Raw genomic sequence first — 23,853 nt, 5'->3', positions numbered from 1 at the left:
TCCCGAAGGGTCACTGCAGCGGGACCCGAGCCTGGCGCTCGCGCAGGCGCAGAACCAGGTTCCCCCAAGCGTTACTACAAAGGGACGCGCGCTTGCCGCTCGCGCAGGCGCAGAACCAGGCGGCCAGGATGAAGGGGCGGGGCGCACCGCTCTGCGCCGGAATCACAGTCCCGCCCTCCCGGCTTCAGTTCCCGGCCTTGCCGCTAGGGGCGGCCGCGAAGCTGAGCGGGCCCGGTTTCCAGCCGGGCCGCTTTGCCAGCCGGGCCTCAGCATGGCTGCCCCCAGGGCCGCGGGCCTGGCAGCCACCGTGCGTCCGCTTTCCTGACAGCTCGCGGCGTCTGTGGTCTCCCTCTCTTTCCCAGGCCTCTCCAGCGGACATGTTTGCCAAGGCCTTTCGGGTCAAGTCCAACACGGCCATCAAGGGGTCGGACAGGTGAGGGGGAAGAGGGGCCCGTGCCTGCCCACGAGGGCACCCCGGCGTCTCTCGAGCTTGGCCGGCTCGCAGCCTTTCTATGCTCGGTCAGCCGACCTGGGGTGGAGGCCGAGGGGCGCAGCCGGAGAAGGGACCCCAGAGCGGGGCAAGGGTGAGTTAGACATATTTGGAGGGTGAAAATGGGAGCGGAGGCCCGAGTTATCTCCCAGGCTGTCTGTTTTTGGATAGTCTAGTGAGTTTCACAGAAGCGTAATTCAGTCAGCGCGTATTGACTACAGTCTGTTCAAAGTGTCGTGGAGGATGCAGAAATGAAGGAATACGGGATCCCTGCCCTACTTGGAGCTTTGAGTCCCTTGGGAGAGATTGGGTGGAGCACAGAGAACTACAGGTATATGAGAAGTGTCTAGTCACTTCTCATATCTGGCGGGAGAGACACATGGAGGGTGAGGTGGAAGTGGATGAGGCATACGTGGTAACTGTATCTGTTCAGACAGTGTTGCAAACGCAGATATCACCTTGGGGATTTGGGAACCAGTGTTCTCTAGTTGTCATCCTTGATGCCCTGGTGTATCTGTCTGATCATAAGCTTGTTAGATTTGCCAGCCATATATGAGAAAGGCGCAGATCCAAGAGCTATGGGTGGAGTCAGGAAGGCAGGACTGAGTTTCCAGTGGCAGGCTAACTTGGATTTCTCACCGGGTCTCAGTTTTTTCTTTCTTTCTTTGTGAAGTGGAAAGACATGCCTCAGGAACATGTGAAAATAGATGAGACACTGGATGAGAAAGATAATGGGATGTTTTGGAAGAGTGTGTGAGAATAGGGCATCATCTACCAGACTTCCTTGGTCCTCATGACTTTATAGTAAGTCTTTCTGAGTCCTCAGTATTTATTAAAATCTATGCAGGCAGCTTTCACACCAGTACGTGTGCCCTCTGCAGGAGAAAGCTTCGGGCTGATGTGGCAGCTGTTTTCCCCACTCTTGGAACCGATCAGGTCTCTGAGTTAGTGCCTGGAAAGGAAGAGCTCAACATTGTAAAGCTGTATGCTCACAGAGGAGATGCAGTGACTGTGTACGTGAGTGGTGGTAACCCCATCCTGTTTGAACTGGAGAAAAATCTGTATCCAACAGGTATGGCAGTGGGATGGAGATGCCGTTACTGTGGTCTCTGCCTGATATCTGTTTCTCCTTGTTTCTTCCATTAACCTGTCTTCCTTAAAACAAATGAATGCAAGATCTCCCTAAGAATTTTTTGTGTTCTGTGTCCCTAGAATTGGATCATACAAAACCAGAAACTGCTATAGAAGGGAGGGGGACAAGGGTAACACAAAGCCAGGGTTGTTGCCAAGGGAAGTGCTAAGCTGAAGAAACACTTGTTTCTAGAGGGGTGACCAGGAACGGAGCAGAGGTCTTGAAAAGGGTGGCGTTTCAGTGAAATAAAAGTCGCTGAGTCATGTCAGATCTTTGTGACCCCAGGGACTGTTTAGTCCATGGAATTCTCCAGGCCGGAATACTGGAGTGGGTAGCCGTTCCCTTCTCCAGGGGATCTTCCCAACCCAGGGATCAAACCCAGGTTTCCTGCATTGCAGGCAGATTCTTTTACCGACTGAACCACCAAGGAAGCCCAAGAATACTGGAGTGGGTAGCCTATGCTTTCTCCAGGCAATCTTTCCAACCCAGGAATCAAACCAGGGTCTCCTGCATTGCAGGTAGATTCTTTGCTAGCTGTGCTACCAGGGATGCCACTGGAGTTTCAGGGCATGTAAAAAATGTTTCTTAAAACTGTCACTAGTGCACTTTTCTTAAGATACTGAAGAGATAACTATGATGGGAAGGAAGCTGAATTAATTAAACTCCATACCCAGCTGTCTTGGTGATGGACTTTGGTTGAGATACCTCACCAGAATTCTTTCTTAGGCTCTCTCTGGCTCTCAGGATTTTGTTGCTTGCTTTCCTCACAGGTCTCACAGAATCAGTGTCTTTTTCTCTTTTCCTTTCCTGCTGACATCTACTTTGTTGTTTGGGGCTTTTCTTCCTCCCAAGTTGGCTGTAGCAATGCAGCGCAGTTTCCTACCCCAGGCCCTACCCCTACCCCACTTTGCTGTTGTACACATACAAGCCCTTTTTGTATGTATGTACACATACAAGCCCCTGCCAATGACTATAGAAACAGAGGGAATAAAAATAATAAACGTGGAAAAATTTCAAAATATCTTATAGGCTGGTGCTCTGGTTTTGGATTACGTGCTTCTGAGGTCATAAATGAAATCCCTGTTGGGTCTCTGTCCCTACTTTGATCCACTGTGGCTCTTTTCTTCTGCTCCTGCAGTCCGGATGAAGCAATAGGTGCCTTCAAGGCTCAAGTGACATCCAGTTTTAATCTTAAGTCTCTGCCTTCTTCAAGGCTGCAGCCTCTTTAAGGGAGTCAGTCTCATGTAAGCTGTATGGAATGTTTCCCACAGGAAAAGGGACACTTGATTCCCGGAGTAGGGGAAAGGGATATTGGACAGGCAAAAGCAGATGTACACCTAATCACTAGTTTTAGCTGCTGCTGCTGCTGCCAAGTCGCGTCAGTCGTGTCCGACTCTGTGCGACTACATAGATGGCAGGCCACCAGGCTCCTCTGTTCCTGGGATTCTCCAGGCAAGAACACTGGAGTAGGTTGCCATTTCCTTCTCTAATGCGTGAAAGTGAAGTCGCTCAGTCGCGTCTGACTCTTAGCGACCCCATGGATTGCAGCCTACCAGGCTCCTCCGCCCATGGAATTTTCCAGGCAAGAGTACTGATTTTCCAGGCAAGAGTGGGTCGCCAGTGCCTTCTCCGACTAGTTTTAGCCTTACGTGTAAATATCCAACTTTGGCAGTTAATCTCATAAAGCTGTGGTTCACTTCATGTGTGTCTTCCTACCAGTAAAAATGATAACTTCTCAAGATCACAGATTGAGAGAAACTACTGTAAAGAACTCAGTATGTAAAGAATCATCTCTCTCGGGCTAAAGGAAGCAAAGATTCTAAAATGAATAGCATATGACATCTAAACTGCTTCACAAACTTGGGGTGATCTAAGTTAAAAAAAAATGCAGCTTCTTTGGACATCCCCCCACAACCCTCTCTCTAGCTTTGAGTTGAGTGTCTTTTCTGTATTTTGATAATGTGACCTAGTATTTGGCTTTGCCCGTTCTCTGGAGGATTGACTCTTTGGCAGTAAGTGTTTTCTGACCCTCTCTTTGGACAGTGTATACCTTGTGGTCTTATCCCGATCTTCTACCAACGTTTACAACATGGCCTCTGGTGCTTGAAAAACTGGTGGGGGGAGCAGGTAAGAGTATTTTCTTATATTCTGGATACTATCTAAAACCTACTTCAAAAAAGACCAACTACTTTAATAAATGTACCCATTTCGTGCATTCACATGATTGAAGAATGGAATTTCCCCACATGTCTGTTGCATCTCTCACTTGGCGGCTTCCACAAACTCCGTGGGCCTCAGAGATCCTGCTGTAAGGCTTAAATAAGATGAGTGACATGAAGTGCCTTGTAAGACGCTGTTGGCTATCCTTTAGGTTGATAAGCTGACTTGGGGAAACCAGACTTGAATAGATCATGGAAACTAGACCCTCAGCCTGGTCCTTCAGTTTGACCGCTAGCTTCCCAAAGGGTGGTCTCATACTCAGACTGCCGCTTTCTACTTTCATTATGAATAACACAGTTGATAGTTAATGAACGTCTGTTGACTGAATGAATAAACGATGATGTGAACTGTGGAATTAGCTGTGACGCTTTTGTTTGCCGCAGATCTGATGCTGCCGGGACTGGTGGTGCCCCCTGCTGGCCTGCCCCAAGTACAGAAGGGCGACCTCTGTGCCGTAGCGTTGGTGGGGAACAGGTACTGTGCCGTCAGCGGTGCCTCTGGGGGCACACTTAGGGGAACCTTGGGAGGGGCGGGAATGACAGCTTCACAGCTTGTGGGTAAAGGATTAAAAGAGAAAACAGATTCTTCCTGAAAGATCCCGAGAGTGGGATTGGCAGTGAGCCTGTGGAGTGTGCACACATCTGGGCCAAGTATATTTGTTCCTGCTGCTGCTTCTCCTTTTATAAAATGTATTTTTTTCTCCTTAAAAAAATTTTTTTTTTAGATTTACAGACAAGTTGCAAAGATAGTACAGAGTCCTGATATACTTCTTACCCAGCTTCTTGTCTTGATAACATCTTATATAACCACAGTATGGTTACCAAAACTAAGGAATTAACATTGGTTCAATCCTGTTGACACTATTACAGAGTTTATTCATATTTTCCTGGTTTTCCCACTATGTATAGGTATTTAAAAAAATTTTTTTGTTCAAGGATCAGTCTAGGGTGCCAGCTTGCATTTAGTTGTCATGTCTTCTTAGTCTCCTGTGATATTTTCTTGCTTTCCTGCCTTCCATGACTTCAAGACTATTTTTGTCTGACAGTCACATCATCTTCATCTTTTAATTATTTTTAATAGATTAATTGAGGGAGATATAGTTTATATACTGTAAAATTCACCTATTTCAACTGTACAATTCAGTGATTTTCTTTTTATCCTATTTATAGGGTGGTTTGGCCATAGCACACTAAATAAATAAAATTTATTTAAAATAAATTAGGGAATAATCATATGAACAGTTACGAAAAATCAAAACCCACTCAGCCCATAATTCTTTTCTGTAGAAGTAAGCATTATCATTCTGATACGTAGCCTTGCTAGCCTTCTGCAGTGCACATGTACACGCGCATATAAAATGTGTGAGGTGGGGTGTGTGTGTTTAAAAATACAAACAAACAAACTCTGTCCCTAGTGTTTTTTCAGTTCAGGTAGTGTGAACATTGTCTGTGTCAGCTAGCACAGATAAGCTGGATTGTTTTACCCGCTGTGGGGTGATGGAGAAGGTCGTCTCCCGGTGGACACTGTGGTGGCCTCTACTTTGTCACAAACAAGAGCTTCCTAATGCTTCCGGGGACACCGGTGCCAGTATTTTCCTAAAGCAGATGCTAAGAAGCAGAGCTGTTTGGCTGGCGATCGTGCACGTCTTCTGTTGCCCTACAAACACCCTATCAGTTTTCACTCCACCTACAGGGTGTATGGAGCCTGTTTCCATACGTGCTCACCGACACTGGATGTGATGGGTTATATTCATTTGTGTCATCCTGAATGGAAAATGACATCCCATTATTTTACTCACTGCTTTTTGAGGGAGAAAGATTGTAGGCCTTGGGGGTTGGGGGATGGGTCAGTGTTTAAAGATCTTATTTCCGCTGCTCCTGGTCTCCTATTGTCCTTGAACCTTTTGGCACCAAGCGCCTAGAAAGGTTCCCTTCCTGCGTACCTGCAGGAAAACTTGGCTGTTGAAAAGAATGGTGATATTATTGTTTTTTCCCCCCAGTATTCTATCCCAGGTAGGAGAAAACGATGGAAATGTGTATTTGGCCTGCTTAGTTTGACATTTACAATGTATGTGGGAATGAAGCCTGGGCGGTTTATGGCAGAGAATGAGGGTAGAAGGGAGTTTATTAAAACTGCAAGCCGTATTCGAGACTGAAGTTCCTGAGCCATTGACCCTTCCAAAGGTGGAAGACAAAGACCCTTCTTTTAGGAACTGGGAAAGAAGCCAAATTCAAAGATTCTGTGGCAGGAGCTGATCCATGGGCACAGTAAGTGGAGCCACCAGATTGGCAGGTATTTTTTTTGCAGTTCAGGTGTTGGGAATTCAGCCCTTGAATCTTTTCCCTTGGGTCCAGGCAACCTTGCTGGGCTTGTATATTCCCCTACTATTTGACAGCTAGACACCGGTCCTTACGGGCAGTATGTGAGCGATGCTTGAGTAACACTGGGATGACAAGAGATTTCCCATTTGGGCTTTGGAAATTTCCTGTAGTTATTGTAAATGTGTGGTCTTCTCTTTTTGGATATTATGGACACGTTCAGTTCTTAGATGGCTACACAGAGCAAGCCCTGTTATAAGAACCACCTCAGAAGGAGCCTTTAGTTGGTACCTCACATCTCTCTTCTCTCCTCCTGGTGGCACTCAGCAGCCTACTTTATGGCAATGGAAAGACCTCCCTTTTCAACTTGCAAATAGGAAGGCACTCCCTTTTTTTTGGCCTTCCTCTGTGGTACATGGGATCTTACTTCCCTGACCAGGGATTGAACCTGCACGAACAATTTATATTTTTGAAATTAAAGAAAACTTTTAAATATCCTCCTGAGTCCTGTCTGTGTTTGATTTGTAATAGGGATAAAACAGTGATAATAGCAGTAGATGAGTTACTTACCCAGAAGGGGTATTTGGTCAAGGAATTTTTGAGAGTCGTATGTGTGGTATGTGTGTGTGTGTATGTGTGTGTTAGTAGCTTAATCATGTCCGACTCTCTGACAGTCACGTTTATAGGTAATTTAAAGAGGACTGAGACTGCACTGGGTTCTCGTCCTGTGGTATAAGTGGGTGCTTCAGATTTGCAGCCGTGGTGCTTTGAGCACGTGAGGAAGCTGGTCTGGCGGGCGTCCCCCTGGAAGACTTTCCTGACCCTTGTCTCCTCCTCAGAGCCCCCGTTGCCGTCGGAGTCGCTGCGATGTCCACAGCTGAGATGCTGACCTCGGGTCTGAAGGGAAGGGGCTTCTCTGTGCTCCACACCTACCAGGACCACTTGTGGTGGGTTCAGTCTGTCTTCTGGTTTACAGGGAAGCTGGGTGGATGCAGAGAGCCCAGGGCTTGGATTCAGAAGTCAGGGTTTTCGTCCCTGCCTGTCCTCAGTTGCTGATCACAGATGTTAATTTCCTTGCTCAATGTGAAGAAAAGATGGTTTTTTTTTTCCTTTTTAGAGAGGAAATTACAGAGAACTAATTATTTTCTAGGTGAATTGTAGAATCCTAGGCCTTGAAGAAGGCCTTCGGGATTGTCTTCTCTCTCAGCACAGCGACATTCTTTAGTGTTATAGCACTGGTCCCTCTGGCCTTCTCTGCCGTGTACATTCAGGCATATTCTGGCCCCTTGATGAGGGCTCAGAGGTTCTCACTTCTGAATCCAAATCAAAGCAGAGTAGCTCCTCAGGCTCCTGGGTGATAATCTGGTTACTGTTATGTTGTTTAATTTTTACATTTTGGATTGCCTCCTCATTACGGAAGTTGCCCTTTCTCACTGTGACCCTTGCTCTCCGGAACTGTATCAGAGCTTATTTTCTGGTTATTTTCTTGTCCTTTAACCGAAATAGTAAATAAGACTCTTCTCAAATGCAGCGTACCTGGTCCTTTGCCAAGTGTTGTGGCTTGTCGGTATAGATTTACCTGTTACATTTTTAGTCAGTCTTCAAGTTATTCATTTTACAAGTGTCAGCCAGACACTGCTTTGCTGGACATACAGCCTCATCCGTCTGGGTCTCAGCAGATGTTTGCAGGCTGCTTACTCACAAGCTCCCAGCTCCTTGTTTTCTGTCAGTGTGAGAAATTAAGGTCTTGTTGTCTAAATCGTTTTATCAGCAGCTGCCTCGTCTCCTATCCTCCCACTCTTTGAAAATACGTTCAGTATTTACATGAGCAGAGTAGCCTGAACATGCGCTCTGGCCTCACTATTAGCCTCATGAAAAGCCTTGCTGCAGCTGTTAGTAAACTTGGTTTGACTTGCATAATCTTAGTTAAGGTAAAGCTTTTTGCTTTTACCATCCCGTCTTCAGAAGACTTGATGGCATAGAACCAGTGTCATCTCTGCTCTGCAGGTTAGGTTTCCTTTTTTTTTTAATTGAGGTGTAGTTGATTTCCAGTGTGCCCGTTTCAGGCATACAGCAAAGTGATTTTAGTGATCACTAGTGTATATCTAGTGATTCCAGATACAGATGTGTACATATATCTTCTTTTTCAGATTCTTTTCCATTAAAGTTTATTATAAGATATTGAATATAGTTACCGTGCTATACGACAGGTCCTTGTCATTTATCTGTTTTAGATTCCATTCTGGTTTAACACAGAAGCAGCTGTTTTGCAGTCTTGAGCAGTTCAGTTATTTGTACTTTGTTCTCTACCCTTAGCCTTGGGTTTGTATTCCACCACTGGTACTACAGATGCATTTGCAGTCTTAATTTTGTTATTTAATTCAAAGTGGTTTTATTTTTAATTCATATGAAGGGAATACTTTTGGAGGGGGGGTCTATATAACTATATTGTCTTTAATTTTTCTCTGTCCCTGAATTCCTGTTAACATTATTAGTATTCCTTTGGGATAAGGAGAAGGCAAGAATTCCTCTCCCCATTTCAGAGATGAGGAAACTGAGGCATGGGACTTCTCTGGGCCCAAAACTGGAATCAGAGTTGAGGTGCACACCCAGGCTCTCTAGCCGCTCCTGGACACCCCTGCCTGTGACTCTCATTCTCCCTGGACCCCCGCTGACCCCCCTGACCAGGGTTGGAGGGTGTTGTGGCTGCTGCTCACTGTTTCTGACGTGAGGTTTTTGCAGGCGATCTGGAAACAAATCCAGTCCACCGTCCATTGCCCCTCTGGCCCTGGACGCCCCCGATCTCAGTGAAGGGAAAGGATGTGTCAAGGCCGACACCACCCTGGAGGGCGACATGAGGCAGCTGACCCTGGAGGAGGAGGAGGAGGAAGAGGAGGAGGTCCAGCGGAGGTGTGAGAAGTCCCCGTCAGAAGCCAAGGAAGACCCCGGCCCTGGGGGCCTGCACGTGGACCCCACGGACAGCAAGACCCTTCAGGGTACAGCTCTGAGGGTGGAAGGGCCTCTCTCCCAGCACAGGAGGCTGATGTGCGCTGTGCTGCTTCTGACCAGGCCTCTTGGGGGGGAGGGAGACGGCCTTGGCTTTGGTCAGGGTGGTGCCCAGCGCTTTGCTGTCTCACCCCGGAGCCTTTCTCACATGAGTCACGTTTCCCCGGGTTCCCTGAGCCCAGCTGCACAGCCCGCCAGGGTTTCTCCGGCTCTGACTTCTCTGTTAGAGAAGTGTTGCGTCTGGCCGGGTGGGACCGTGTGACCTGCTGCCTCCTCTGGGGTCAGCCCTCTGCAGAGGCCCCGTGTTCTGGAGAGTCTAGGCGCTTTGGCGCCAGGCAGCAGGCTCCCTCAGAACCTGGGGGTGAGGGGGGGTGTCGCCGCGCAGGCCTCTGCATCCCTCCGGAAGGATGAGGTCCTCGTGTTTTCCTTGCAGAGCAAATGGACGAGCTGCTGCAGAGATGCTTCTTGCATGCTTTGAAGTGCTGTGTCAGAAAGGCTGACCTCCCGTTGCTCACCAGCACTCTCCTGGGTAGCCACATGTTCTCCTGCTGGTACGGAGGGTCTGGGGGGCGTGGGCAGGGGGGCCCTCTCCTGCTCCTCGGTGGTTGGATGGGACAAGGCCGACGGGGGAGTTGTCTGAGGAGCATGATGTCGAAAGCAGGAAGTGGAGGGTTGATCTGGCAGATACTGAGTTGTAAAAGCTTAAATGTGAGCCAGTGACAGGATGCTGAGGAAATGAGGCTGAAATTCCCAAGGTGCTGTGAGCCCCCCTCTGCTCTGGTGAATCTGGGCCAGGAAGTGTCCTGGGCAGCTTGTTTGTCTGAAAGTGCCAACCCGCTCACACTTTTCTGGAGTAGGCGGGCTGGATTGACTTGTGTCAGAAGGAAGAGTCAGTGGGGACCTCCCACCCCGCCCAAACACAAGCCACCAGCAGAGAGAGTGTTGCTGCGTGTGGGTAACTTCTGGACTTTGAAGCTGGGCTGGAAGCCAGCTCCCAGGGTGTTGGAGCAGGGCGGATTTGAACCTGTAACCAGGCTTCTTAGCGCCCTCATTCCCAACACATGTAACGTTGCCATCAAGAGCAAATAGCCTGACATTTCACAAGCAACCAGTGAATATTACCATGTCAGGAGATTTGCTTATTGATTTTCACCCTAAGTCTGAACTTCTTTCTTTTTGAGAGTTTTGCTGTTTTTTAAAAAAATGATTTTAATGTGATTCTCTTCCTCTTCCTATGAGCTTCTTTAAGGGATTCTATACAAGCGTGAGGTCTGGAGTGTGTGGCAAGATACTTCGTAATTTGTCCTGACCTTGCTGAGTTGCAAGTAACTGGGAAAAGGGATCCTGGAATGTTCTCTAGGGTAGAGGTTCTTAACCTGGGATGGGTTCTAGAAAGGATCCCTGCGAATCCAAACTGCTATTGCTTATCACATATTCAGAGAAGATGTACATTCTGAGGAGCCTTCATTAGGGACTTCTCCCCCAAAACTAACAGCTACAGGGCAGAGGCTCCAAGCTTTTTCAATAAAGAATCAGATAGTAATTATTTTAGGCTTTGCAGGCCCTACAGTCTGTCTGCAGCTGCGCACGTCTGCCACTGTGGCCTTGAAGCAGCCGTAGATGGTAGATGAACGGGTATTGCTGGATTTGGTCTGCAGGATGTAGTTTGCCAAATCCTGCTCTAGCCTGGCTGCCTCAGTGAGCTTGGTGTTAGAAAGACTTACCTGGAGGTGAAACTTCTGAGGACACAGAAGATCATATAGTTTGAGAGGAATCTAAAACTGTATCTAGTACAGTAGCCATGAACCATGTGTGGCTATTTAAATTAAAATTAAATGAAATTTAAACTGTATTTCCTCAGTCACATTAGTCACATTTCAAGTGCTTAATATCCACGTGTGGCCTGTGGCCACCACATTGATAGCAGAGAACATTCCCTCTTCACAGGAAGGTGTGTTGGACAGCAAGGGTCTAGAGTATCTGAAGTCTTTACCTCTTTCTGATGCTGCCACCAAGCAGAAAGTTCTGGAACAGCGGCCTCTTTCCAAGCATCCTGGAGGAAGGCTGAGGAAACGGCCTCCTCTCAGTGTTAGGCAGGTCTCACCCTACTGCTTTGTTAGCTTAACTTGCCTTTTCCATCTGCCATCAGCCCTGAAGGACGGCAACTGGACATAAAGAAGTCAAGCTACAAAAAGGTAAGTGGGTCCCTTCTCTGCATACCCACACAGGGAGCTGTGTCGGGCGCTCGTGGCGTGAGCTGGTTGACGTGGGGAAGCCCTGTCTGCAGGGCTGATGCTAGAGTTAAGCTTTTTGATTCCAAGTATAGTGGGGGTAAGAAAGCTCTCCCGGGGCTGAGGCAGTTGGGTGGGTACCCACTCCCCTCTCTCCCTCCCAGCCCTTTATACCCAGCCTGAGTTCCGAAAGGCTCCACCCGTTAGTCTCCAGCCCTCAGGACGGGGCCCTTCGCTTCCTAGCTGGACGAGGACAGGGACTGTCCCACGTCCCCCCAGGCCCTGCCTAGATCGGCGTCCGGCACATTGTAGGTGCTCAGCGCCTGTGCGGAGTCGATGAGGCCCCCTACTGCTGGCCCTCTCTCCCTTAGCTCTCTAAGTTCCTGCAGCACATGCAGCAGGAGCAGATTATACAGGTGCAGGAGCTGAGCAAAGGGGTGGAGAGCATTGTGGCCGTGGACTGGAAGCACCCGAGGTGAGTGCCGGGGGCCTGCTCACCGCAGCTCAGCTGGCCCCGGGGCACCTGGGCCAGGACTGGGGAGCTCTGAGACACTAGTATAAAATGTGTTTTTTCTTTCCTTCTGCTGGGTTTCAGGATCACATCTTTCGTCATACCCGAGCCCTCCCTGACCTCCCAGACAATCCAGGAGGGTAGCAGGGGACAGCCCTATCACCCTCCAGATATAAAACCCCTCTACTGTGTCCCAGCCAGCATGACCCTGCTCTTCCAGGAGTCTGGCCACAAGTGAGTTTTCAGAGAGCAGCCCTTCTCCTGCCTGCTTGGTGTTCTGGCCGATAACCCTCTCAGCCTGAGTGGTGCTCTTCTGCGACTGGCGAAACCTGCTCTGCCCTCTCCTCCCCCTCCCCCAGACCCAGCTTCAAGCCTCCTTCCCCTGGGCAGGTGGTCTCCGGACTCAGTGAGCGAGAGAGTAGGTCTCTCCCTTTTCTGCCTATGCCGACTCTTCACGCGGCCCTGCAGGCCTCAGGCAGGAGAAGGGAAGAAGGCAGAGCTCGAGCCGAGGACAGCGCCCTGCTGGGCAGGGAGTGAGTCTGGGCGTTTGCGGTTTGTCCCCCAGCACAGCGTGAGTAACCTCCTGGTCGCTTCTCACCCAGGAAAGGGAGTGTCCTGGAGGGCAGTGAAGTCCGAACAGTCGTCATCAACTACGCCAAGAAAAATGACCTGGTGGATGCAGACAACAAGAAGTGAGTGGCTGAGAAGGAGGGCTTGCCCTGTGTCTTTCCACACTCACCTTCAGCAGATGTGGGAGGTGGCTGGGAGGGCGGGGTGCAGGGGGTCTCAGCCTTCTAGAACACCAAGTCCGGTGGCTTCTAAACCATAGGCCGTGGACAGTTAGAGTTGTGGCGAGGGTAGTCAGATCTATATATACTGTCCACACTGACTACAGCCTGAAGAAGCATCATCTCATATGTATCTTGGGGCTTCCCTGGTGATTCAGTGGTAAAAAATCCACCTACTGATGCAGGACACCCAGGTTCTTTCACTGGGTCGGGAAAGTCCCCTGGAGGAGGAAATGGCAACCCACTCCAGTATTCTTGCTTGGGAAATCCCATGAATAGAGAATCCTGGGAGCCTGCAGTCCATAGGGTTACAAAAGAGTTGGACATGACTTAGTGACTAAACAACAAGAGTGACCTGAACATATGTATCTACCGTTGATTGTCAAACGCAGGTGCTGTTGTGAGGAACAAAATGCAAACTTCAAAAAATTTTACCAAAGCCATCTTAGCTTCATGGTATTCTCTATTTTCTTAGTAAGTGGATACAGAAGGTAAACCACTAAATGAGTGTTCCATTAATTTTTGTTGTTGTTGTTAATTACAGAAGACACCCTTGTGATCCAAAAGTTGGGAACTGCTGGCTTCATCATGGTTAGTTAATAACGTAACTGAGCCAGGGATCCCAGTGTTCGCATTTTTTTCCCCATACCACTTTCCCCTCCACTGCCTACTTCTCCTTTATTCTAGGAAAGCATATGTGTACCTCCCATCCAGAGAATACGTTGCATCCTGGACTGTGAACCCCTAATTGGTTCCAATAATCCTGATTGACCATGAACAACACGTAAGAGATGAATCCTGGGGCTATTTATTGCTTCTTCTTTCCCTTTAGTCTCGTGAACTTGGATCCCATCCTCTGTGACTGCATCTTAGAGAAGGATGAACAGCACACGGTCAGGAAGCTTCCGTGGGACAGTCTCCTGAGCAGGTAGTGGGGATTGGCAGCCCCTCTCCAACATTTCCATCCCTTCCCCTTAATTTCAAAAAGAGAAACAAAAAGAAAGTGGGAGTGGGGGGTGAGGATTGTCTTAAAGTCTTTTCAAAGGAAGGATTCTTAAACCTTTTCTTTTCCATGGAACCAAAACCGAAAATAATTTATATCAGGAGTTAGCAAGCTATTGCCTGTGGGCCAAATCTGGCCTGCTACCTGTTTTTGTAAATAAGGTCTCCTTGGCACACAACCACACTCGTTTGTTTATATAACATCTACTCTGTGTTCTTGCTAAATGGCAAAGTTGAGTGATTTAAACAGAGACCCATATGGTTCTTAAAGCCTAAAATATTTACCATCTGGCTCTTCATAGAAAAAGTTTGTCTCTCCCAATATATATGCTAGCAAAAGAAAATCTGGTTAGACAAAAGATAGAAATTCCTTTTGGTAAAGGCGTCTAGAAAAGGTGCATGATTGGAACCTGTCAGAAATGTGAAGCTGTACTTTATCCGGCTGGGTAAGGTAGAGTCTTGAGACAGAAATCTGCTGCAAGGCCGCTGGGCAGGTTTTCAGAAGGCCAGACCTGTGGGCAGTTTCCAGGGGCTCGTCTCAGACATCCCCTTCCCTGAATCAGTGGGTCTCTGCTGCAGCTGCACATTGGGGAGATTAAGAAAAAAAAATAGTCTCTTCCTTGAGAGCCTTCTCTGTAGCACAGAGAACTCTGCTTGGTGCTCTGTGGTGGGCTAAACGGGAAGGAAATCCAAAGAAGCGGAGATCCTTGTATCCGCGTGGCTGACTCACTCTGCTGCACTGCAGAAACCCACCCAGTGGTGTAAAGCAGTTACAGCAGCACAGTGGTAAAAAATGGATCTTCGTGATCAGACATTCTGACTCAGTTGGCCTGGGGTGCAGCTCCCTAGTTGATTTGCTTGATTCCACTCTGCAGCCAGAGGCGAACCACTGCCTGCAAGATCAGCTTCCATCCAGCCGCCTGCTGGGCGCGAGCTATGAGGAAATGGCTTCTGCTGGCCATATCAGCCTCCCACTCGTTAACTCCCATTTCAGATGTTTGGAAAGATTGCAGCCTGCCTATCAAGTGACCTTTCCGGGACAAGAGCCCACTGTGAAGAAAGGCAGGGTCTGCCCAATTGAGATCACCCTAGCACAGAGAGCTTCGAACAAAAAGGTAATTTTTAAAAGATACAGCGTTTGAAGATGGTGATTTACCTTCCTGCCAAGTTCTAGTCTCTCTGATGGGATTGGAGATTTTCAGATTGGCCTCAAACACCTCGAAAGTTGCTTAGGAAACACCTGTTTCTGTGACTGGGCTGGGTTCTGTGTAAAACAGGTGAAGCTGACCCCCTCCCTCACTGTCCTGTAGGATTTTCTGCTAGGAAACTTCCGAGAGCCTGGTTCTAGAAGTAAACAAGATCTTATATTTATTTTTTTCTTAGAACTCTGCTATGGACCTTCAGCTCTTCTTTTTCTGTTACCTCTTGGGCCTTGTTCAGTGAAAATAACTGGTAAAGAATTGCTGAAGGAACTGAGCTTGTTTAGCTTGGCAACACAGTCGTCAGAACAAATTACATCTGTCCTCAAATATGTGTAAAGCTGTCCTTGGGAAAAGGACTGCACTTATTTTGTCTTGGGAAAAGGACTGCACTTATTTTGTCTGTCTTGAGAAGACAGAAATAGGATTATTGGGTAGAAATCCCGCAGTTATGGGTGTAGGCTTTGAGATTACAGACTGGGTTCCAGCATGGCTTTGCCTTGCTGCTTGACTTCGAGCACGATGCTTTATGTCATTTTTGCCTGAGTTTCCTTATATGAAGAATGGGTATAATACCTACCTCATAAGGCACTGTGAGGATCAAATGAAAGAATATATGTAGGTGAGATATTTAGATACTGCTTAGCGTATAAACATTCAATAAATGAGAACCAAGTGATGATAAGTTTAATAACTAGCAGTAGCCACCATTTCTTGAATGTGTAATTATATACAGTGATGGTTTTGCTTTTATGTTAAAAAGAGCCCTTATCTCTTAGAGATACATACTGAAATATTTGTAGATGGGATTTCTAGGAGGGTTTGCTTTAAAGTAACATAGGATTGCGGGTGGGTGGGGATATAGATGAATCAAGGTTGGTCATGAGTTGAGAATCGTTGGAATCGGTGATGGGTTCGTGGAGCTCATTGTACTCTTCTACTTTTATTGATGTTTTAAATTCTCCATAAAAAAAAAAAAAAAACTTTAGAAAAAGCATATGTAGGAGAAGGAAATGGCAACCCACTCCAGTATTCTTGCCTGGGAAATCCATGGACAGAGGAGCCTGGTAGGCTACGGCCTATGTGGTTGCAAAGAGCTGGGCACAACTTAGCAACTTAACAAACAAACAAAAGTATATGTTCTATGTGGGATAGAGTATCTGTCCCACTAAATGTAATATGTGACGTATGCAGGCAAACCTTGTTTTATTGTGCTTCATTTTATTATGCTTTGCAGACAGTGTTTTTTTTTTCAAATTGAAAATTTTTTCCAATTGAAAGTTGCTTGTGGCAACTTTCGTGTCCAGCAAGTCTGTTGGTGCGATTTCACCAGCAGTGCTCACTTCTTGTGTCTGTCACATTTCAGTAATTCCTGCAATATTTCAGACCTTTTCATTATTATTTGTTATGGTGATCTGTGACCATGATCTTTGATGTTACTATTGTGAAAACGATTACAACTCATTGAAGGCTCAGGTGATGGGTGGCACTTTTCACAAATAAAGTATTTTAAAATTAAGGTATATACTTTGTTTTTTAACATATAATGTTATTGCACAGTTAACAGTATAGTGAAAGCATAACTTTTTAAAGATATTTTGTTGAAGGACAGTTGATTTACAATGTTGCTTTTCATTTCTGCTGAATACAAAGTGATATATATATATAGTCTTTTTCATATTCTGTTCCATTATGGTTTATCCCAGGATATTGAATATAGTTCTCTGTACTATACAGTAGGAACTTGTTCTTTTTCCATCCTCTATATACTAGTTTGCATCTGCTAATCCCAGACTCCCAGTCCTTCCCACACCCACCACTTCCCCTCTGGCAACCACAGGTCTGCTCTCTGTGCCTGTGAGTCTGCTTCTGTGTCTTCACTTCAGTCACTCAGTCATCATGTCCGACTCTTTGTGACCCCATGAATGCGACGCCAGGCCTCCCTGTCCATCACCAACTCCCGGAGTTTACTCAAACCCATGTCCACTGAGTCGGTGATGCCATCCAGCCATCTCCTCTGTCGTCCCCTTCTCCTCCTGCCCCCAACCCCTCCCAGCATCAAGGTCTTTTCTAATGAGTCAGCTCTTTGCATCAGGTAGCCAAAAGTATTTGAGTTTCAGCTTCAACATTAGTCCTTCCAGTGAACACTCAGGACTGATTTCCTTTAGGATGGACTGGTTGGATCTCCTTGCAGTCCAAGGGACTCTCAAGAGTCTTCTCCAACACCACAGTTCAAAAGCATCAATTCTTCAGTGCTCAGCTTTCTTTATAGTCCAACTCTCATCCATACATGACCACTGGAAAAAACATAGCCTTGACTAGATGGACCTTTGTTGCCAAAGTAATGTCTCTGCTTTTTAATATGTGAAGTTGATCATAACTTTTCTTCCAAGGAGTAGGCGTCTTTTAATTTCATGGCTGCAGTCACCATCTGCAGTGATTTTGGAGTCCCCCAAAATAAACTTTGCCACTCTTTCCCCATCTATTTGCCATGAAGTGATGGGACTGGATGCCATGATCTTAGTTTTCTGAATGTTGAGTTTTAAGCCAACTTTCTCACTCCCCTCTTTCGCTTTCATCAAGAGGCTCTTCAGTTCTTCTTCACTTTCTGACATAAGGGTGGTGTCATCTGCACATCTGAGGGTATTGATATTTCTCCCAGCAATCTTGATTCCAGCCTGTGCTTCCTCCAGCCCAGCGTTTCTCATGATGTACTCTGCATAGAAGTTAAATAAGCAGGGTGACAGTATATAGCCTTGACGTACTCCTTTTCCTATTTGGAACTAGTCTGTTTTTCCATGTCCAGTTCTAACTATTGCTTCCTGACCTGCATACAGGTTTCTCAAGAGGTGGGTCAGGTGGTCTGGTATTCCCACCTCTTTAAGAATTTTCCAGAGTTTATTGTGATCCACACAGTCAAAGGCTTTGGCATAGTCAATAAAGCAGAAGTAGGTGTTTTTCTGGAACTCTTCTGCTTTTTCAATAATCTAGTGGATGTTGGCAATTTGATCTCTGGTTCCTCTGCCTTTTCTAAAACCAGCTTGAACATCTGGAAGTTCACAGTTCATGTATTGCTGAAGCCTGGCTTGGAAAATTTTGAGCATTACTTTACTAGCGTGTGAGATGAGTGCAATTCTGCAGTAGTTTGAGCGTTCTTTGGCATTGCCTTTCTTAGGAATTGGAATGAAAATTGACCTTTGCCAGTCCTGTGGCCACTGGTGACTTTTCCAAATTTGCTGGCATATTGAGTGCAGCACTTTCACAGCATCATCTCTTAGGATTTGAAATAGCTCAACTGGAATTTCATCACCTCCACTAGCTTTGTTCATAGTGATGCTTCCTAAGGCCCACTTGACTTCACATTCCAGGATGTCCTGCTCTAGGTGAGTGATCACACCATCGTGATTATCTGGGTTGTGAAGTTCTTTTTTGTACAGTTCTTCTGTGTATTCTTGCCACCTCTTCTTAATATCTTCTATTTGTGTTAGGTCCATACCATTTCTGTCCTTTATTGAGCCCATCTTTGCATGAAGTGTTCCCTTGGTATCTCTAATTTTCTTGAAGAGATCTCTAGTCTTTCCCATTCTATTGTTTTCCTCTATTTCTTTGCACTGATCACTGAGGAAGGCTTTCTTATCTCTCCTTGCTATTCTTTGGAACTCTGCATTCAGATGGGAATATCTTTCCTTTCCTCCTTTGCTTTTCGCTTCTCTTCTTTTCACAGCTACTTGTAAGGCCTCCTCAGACAGCCATTTTGCTTCTTTGCATTTCTTTTTCTTGGGGATGGCCTTGTTCCCTGTCTCCTGTACAGTGTCATGAACTTCCATCCATAGTTCATCAGGCACTCTGTCTATCAGGTATAATCCTTGAATCTATTTCTCACTTCCACTATATAAGGAATTTGATTTAGGTCATACCTGAATGGTAGTGGTTTTCCCTACTTTCTTCAATTTAAGTCTGAATTTGGCAATAAGGAGTTCATGATCTGAGCCACAGTCAGCTCCCGATCTTGTTTTGCTGACTGTATACAGCTTCTCCATCTTTGGCTGCAAAGAATGTAATCAATCTGATTTCAGTGTTGACCATCTGGTGATGTCCATGTGTAGAGTCTTCTCTTGTGTTGTTGGAAGAGGGTGTTTGCTATGACCAGTGCGTTCTCTTGGCAAACTGCTATTAGCCTTTGCCTTGCCTCATTCTGTACTCCAAGGCAAAAATTTGCCTCTTACTCCAGGTGTTTCTTGACTTCCTACTTTTGCATTCCAGTCCTCTATAATGAAAAGGACATCTTTTTTTGGTGTTAGTTCTAAAAGGTCTTATCGCTCTTCATAGAACCATTCAACTTAAGCGTCTACTGGTCAGGGCATAGACTTGGATTACTGAGATTTGTTCTTTTTTATGGCTGAGTAATATTCCACATACCACATCTTTATCCATTCATCTGCTGTAGGTTGTTTCCATGTTTTGGCTGTTGTAAATAATACTGCTATGAGCATAGGGGTACATTTGTCTTTTTGAATTATAGTGTTGCTTGGATATATACCCAGGAGTGGAATGACTGGATTATATGGTAGTTCAGTTTTTAGTTTTTTGAGAAACCTCCATACTGTTCTCCATAGTGGCTGTACCAGTTTATATTCCCACCAAGAGTGTAAGAGGATTCCCTTTTCTCCAGACCCTCTCTAGCATTCATTATTTGTAGAATTTAATGATGACATTCTGACTGGTGTGAGGTGGTATGTCATTGTGGTTTGATTTGCATGAGGATGTAACTTCATGTCCACTGGGAAACCAAACAGTTCATGTGACTCATTTTACTGTAATATTTGCTTTATCATGGTGGGTCTGGAATTGAACCCTCAGAATCTCTGAGGTATGCCTGTATTGAATGGGGTAAAAAGAAAACTTCAATTTAGAAGCACAAAAATTAATTATTTGGATGGATAGATATGGTTGTGGGGATGGTGAACGTAGGGTGAGGAGGCTGCAGAGGCCCTGGAAGGTTTTGGGAGGGAGGGCATGTGGTCTGTGCCCACCGTCAGTCTTTTGTTTCACCAGGTGACCGTGGTCCGGAACTTGGAGGCCTATGGCCTGGACCCGTGCTCGGTGGCTGCCACCCTCCAGCAGCGCTGCCAGGCTAGCACCACCGTCACTGCTGCCCCGGGGCTCAAGGACAGCCTGCAGGTTCAGATCCAGGGCAACCAGATCCACCACCTTGGCCGGCTGTTGCTGGGTGAGCATCCCCCTGAAGAAGCAGAGACGTCAGTCTCACTAGGCAGAGGTCTTCCTACCAACTAAAGTCCCTCTAGTGAGTTTACCGTAAACATGGCTTTTAGCAGCCAGCGAGAGGTGGAACTAATGTTTGCCCTTTATCTTTTAGCCCCCAAATTCAATGTTTTATCCACCATCCTAGTGCAGAAGTTTTCTTTCTGGTTTTCCTTCTTTATAAAACATTTGTTGAGCACCCAAACTTTGCTAGGCACTTTGCTGGGCTTTTTGCAGGCTTGATGCTGAAGAACCATTTCTATTTTGCAGATGAGGAAACAGGTTCAGTACTTTGTACTGAGATAATTCAACTGTTCAGTGCTGTAGTTGGGCTCCGAACCTTGATTTGCGGAATAAACTCTTTAAGTTCACTAAACAAGACCCACCCAGTCCAGCCCCATCTTCCCTCCACCTTCTCTGGCAGGTCCCTGACTCCCAGGCCAGGCCTCAGCCCTGCTGGTCTCCTGGCTGTTCCCTGCCTGCACCCCCACGTTCACACCTGGCTGCTTCCCTCCGTGTAGTCCCCTAACCTCGAGTGGCCTCTCGCAGCCTTAGAGGCTTGTTGGCCCAGCTCAGGGGCCACAGGAAGCCTGTCTTAGAACATGTCCCATTTTTAAATTTTCTGTTTCCTTAAATTGACATTTAAAAAACTGCTAACATGGCACTTTCCAATTGTGTTTATATTCTGACTAGTGTCTATAACTGGGCTCATTTATTCTGTGTCTGAACTCCCTGTTAGAATGAGCATCTTGAATCACAGACCTTACCTTTTTCATGCCCAAGGTCTGGCGCATAGTAAATGCTCAATAAGCAAGCTGACTTTATGGTCTCAGGCTGTACCCAGCAGTTGACTTAGAACTGCACCCCTTTAAGTGAAGAGCTCCATGTGAAATACAGAGGGAAAAAGATAAACACATAACTGCACTCAGACACACGCATTCTCCCTTACGAGAAAATTACAAGTGCCTGAAGTACACTTAGAAAGTAGTTATCAGCAAGAAAGTTGCTGGGAGACTCAGCCTCGAGGTATGAGGATGTGTGGTCCATCCTGCCGGGGTTGCCTGTAAGCTGGGTGTAGAAGAGCAGGTCACGTGATGGAAACGGTTTGAGCTGAGGCTCGAAGGCGGGAGTGAACAGAGTGGGGCGGGAGGGCCAGGAGGCGGCTCTGCAGCTGGGGACCTCGGCGTGCATGCTGAGTTGCTTCCGTCACATTCCACTCTGTGCAACCCATTGGACGGTAACCCACCAGGCTCCTCTGTCCACGGAATTCTCCAGGCAAGAATACTGGAGTGGGTTGCCACGTCCTTCCCCGGGGGATCTTTCAAACCCAGGGATCGAACCTGCATCTCTTACATCTCTTGCACTGGCAGGCGGATTCCTTACCGCTTGTGCCACCCGGGGACCTTGGCAGTCGGGGCAGAGGAGGGTCATTGTAGACAGAGGGACGGGGTGGGCGGGGAGAGCATGCACAAACCTCACTGAGGAGTCTCTGCCTTTCGGATTGTAGAAGAGTATCGGCTGCCTCGAAAATACATCCAAGGCCTGGAGAAGGCCCCTAAGCCTGGCAAGAAGAAATGACAGACTCTTGTTTCATGTGGTTGATCCAGTGGAAATCCAGGCTCTGGGCTGGTAATTTATATGAGTATTTTCTGTTTTTGCAAACTAAAAAAAATATATATATATATAATTCTTTACCAAAATAAATTTTTATTCTAATCTGAATTTGATTCCCTTTTGTTTCTTCCACTTAGTAAACTGTTGTACTGAGTTTTCAGGTTCAAAGCCATTTGAAAGGAACCCTGGAGGCTGTTGGAGGCTGCTCTTTGTATTCATGTGGTTTCGATCATTTGGTGTGTGCTCTGCTTTCAAGGTCCCATAGCCCATCCAAAGTTCAGGTAGGGGGAGCCTACCTGTTTTTAAAGTCCTTCTACCGAATATTCAATAACCTCTTGCTATACTTGCTACCTAATTAACCTCCTAGCCCCAAAATCACTCCTTCAAATATCTAAAGGGCTCTTTATATGTTTATATTTGTCATCATTCAGAAGAAGGAACGGTTATCTCTGTCTTGAGCAAAGTTTAGGCTAGACCAGAAATAAACAATGACAGTACATTAGGACGGGTTTCTGTACAACAGTAATTTTTCCTCAGCGTTGACAACTGCCACTAACAGCTGTAAGTTGTGATGTGGCTACAGGTTAGATGACTTTGCTACAGTGAAGAGTCTTAACCAACTAATGCTTTCTTTACCCTCAAACTTCTTCACCTGGGGCTCATGGACAAGGTCTTCAGAGGGCCCACGGAGTTCTCTGAAATAGTGCGTAAGATTCTGTATGACCGTTTTCCTAAGAGAGGTTATCGTGCTTTTGTCCAGTTCAGCTGGATCATGTGAAAAGATTCAGACCCCGGCTGTGGTCCCTGCTCAGTCTGGGGCAGTCATTTCTGTACCAGGGGCCTCCTTGTGCAATAGGAAGGAGAAGGGCTGAGCCAAATCACTGCAGAGTTATCTGCTTTTTACCATCAAAAAAAATAAAATTACACTTCAGTTTACTTTTTTTCTTGCTCATCTTGTCTTTTTTTAAACCAAGATAAAGACTCAAAAATACCCACAATATTCACAAATTCCCCACCTGGGGCTTGAATAAGAAAAGGATGAATATAAAAATGTGTATGAGGTCCCTTGCCTTTTGTTAGGAGGCTCTGAATGATCGGCCTTTTCACTGCTGACTCACTGTGAGTGAACTGCGTCACTGTACTGACCTGCTGTGTTAACATGAGCACATGAAACTGAGAAAGAGGTTTCTAGAAATTGACCCCAAACAAGATTCTGTTACAGCAGAACCCTTGGACACACACGGTTTGATCTGAGGGCGATAGAGTAGTCATGAAATATGGTCCTCATAATCAATACAAATAACATAGAAAACACAAGGTGGTGGTTTGGTCGCTCAGTCGTGTCCGTCTCTTGCGACCCCATGGACTGAAGCCCGCCAGGCTTCTCTGTCCATGGGATTCTCCAAGCAAGAGTCCTGGAGTGGATCATTAACTTCTCCCAAGAAAACACACAGTGCTTTATACAGTTCTTCTGCAGACATTATTTGTTTAGCACAACCTTGGAGGGACTGGAGGCTCAGAGTTGTGTCCTGCCTTGCTCACCCTTCCTAAAGACACAAGCCAGTGAATGGTGAGGCTAGGTTTGCAATGAACATCCACGCTTCAGGTTTGACCCAGAATTCTGCCGTGACACAGTGCTGTCAAGACGTGCTTCAGGTGGTTTTTCCAGTAATGGTGACACATTTTGCATTGATTCATCTTCCCTTTTCTCCTCATGAATACCATAGGTTCATGGGAGGAGGCAAGGGCGTGTTAGGCTGTGCAAGGGATTCCTTTTTCTATGTGCTAAGCCAAATAATCTACACCACGGTCAAATGTGCAGCTTTGAACTTAATCGCACATTTTAACCAAATGAGTTTCAGTGAAACGCAAAAACTGGTTCGTTTCTGGGTTTTGGCAAAATTATTGAAAGATATACCTCTTGGAGCGAGCAAACGTTACAGCTGTATCCCATTCCTGGACACTTTTAAGAATGTCTCTTGGACAAGGGTGCTCTCCTAGAGGGAGGTCAGGGGTAGACCGGATGAACTGAGGGCCCTCATTGATTGCACTGTGTGTGATCAATACCGGAAGGCAGGCG

General features: G+C 46.4%; 1 protein-coding gene across 2 annotated transcripts; it reads left to right on the top strand.

Moving 5' to 3' along the window:
* Nucleotides 1–214: 214 nt before the first annotated feature.
* EIF2D (eukaryotic translation initiation factor 2D) lies at nt 215–21,881 on the top strand. Of its 2 annotated transcripts, XM_061159950.1 has the most exons (16): nt 217–433; nt 1,164–1,294; nt 1,372–1,503; nt 3,666–3,749; nt 4,226–4,316; nt 7,000–7,107; nt 8,903–9,156; nt 9,600–9,717; nt 11,316–11,361; nt 11,769–11,872; nt 11,993–12,142; nt 12,511–12,600; nt 13,529–13,624; nt 14,693–14,813; nt 19,953–20,127; nt 21,667–21,881. In XM_061159950.1, exons 5-16 carry the CDS (start codon nt 4,231–4,233, stop codon nt 21,735–21,737), a joined length of 1,419 nt encoding a protein of 472 aa, XP_061015933.1. In that variant the 5' UTR covers nt 217–433; nt 1,164–1,294; nt 1,372–1,503; nt 3,666–3,749; nt 4,226–4,230; the 3' UTR covers nt 21,738–21,881. The 2 variants fall into 2 exon arrangements, with proteins under 2 accessions (XP_061015932.1, XP_061015933.1); XM_061159949.1 differs by lacking the exon at nt 1,164–1,294 and having other exon boundaries at nt 215–433; nt 1,372–1,562.
* The last annotated feature ends 1,972 nt before the right edge of the window (nt 21,882–23,853 follow it).

This window comes from Dama dama, chromosome 14, assembly GCF_033118175.1.
Source record: "Dama dama isolate Ldn47 chromosome 14, ASM3311817v1, whole genome shotgun sequence".
Lineage (NCBI taxonomy): Eukaryota > Metazoa > Chordata > Mammalia > Artiodactyla > Cervidae > Dama > Dama dama.
This window is presented reverse-complemented; position numbering and strand designations above follow the sequence as displayed.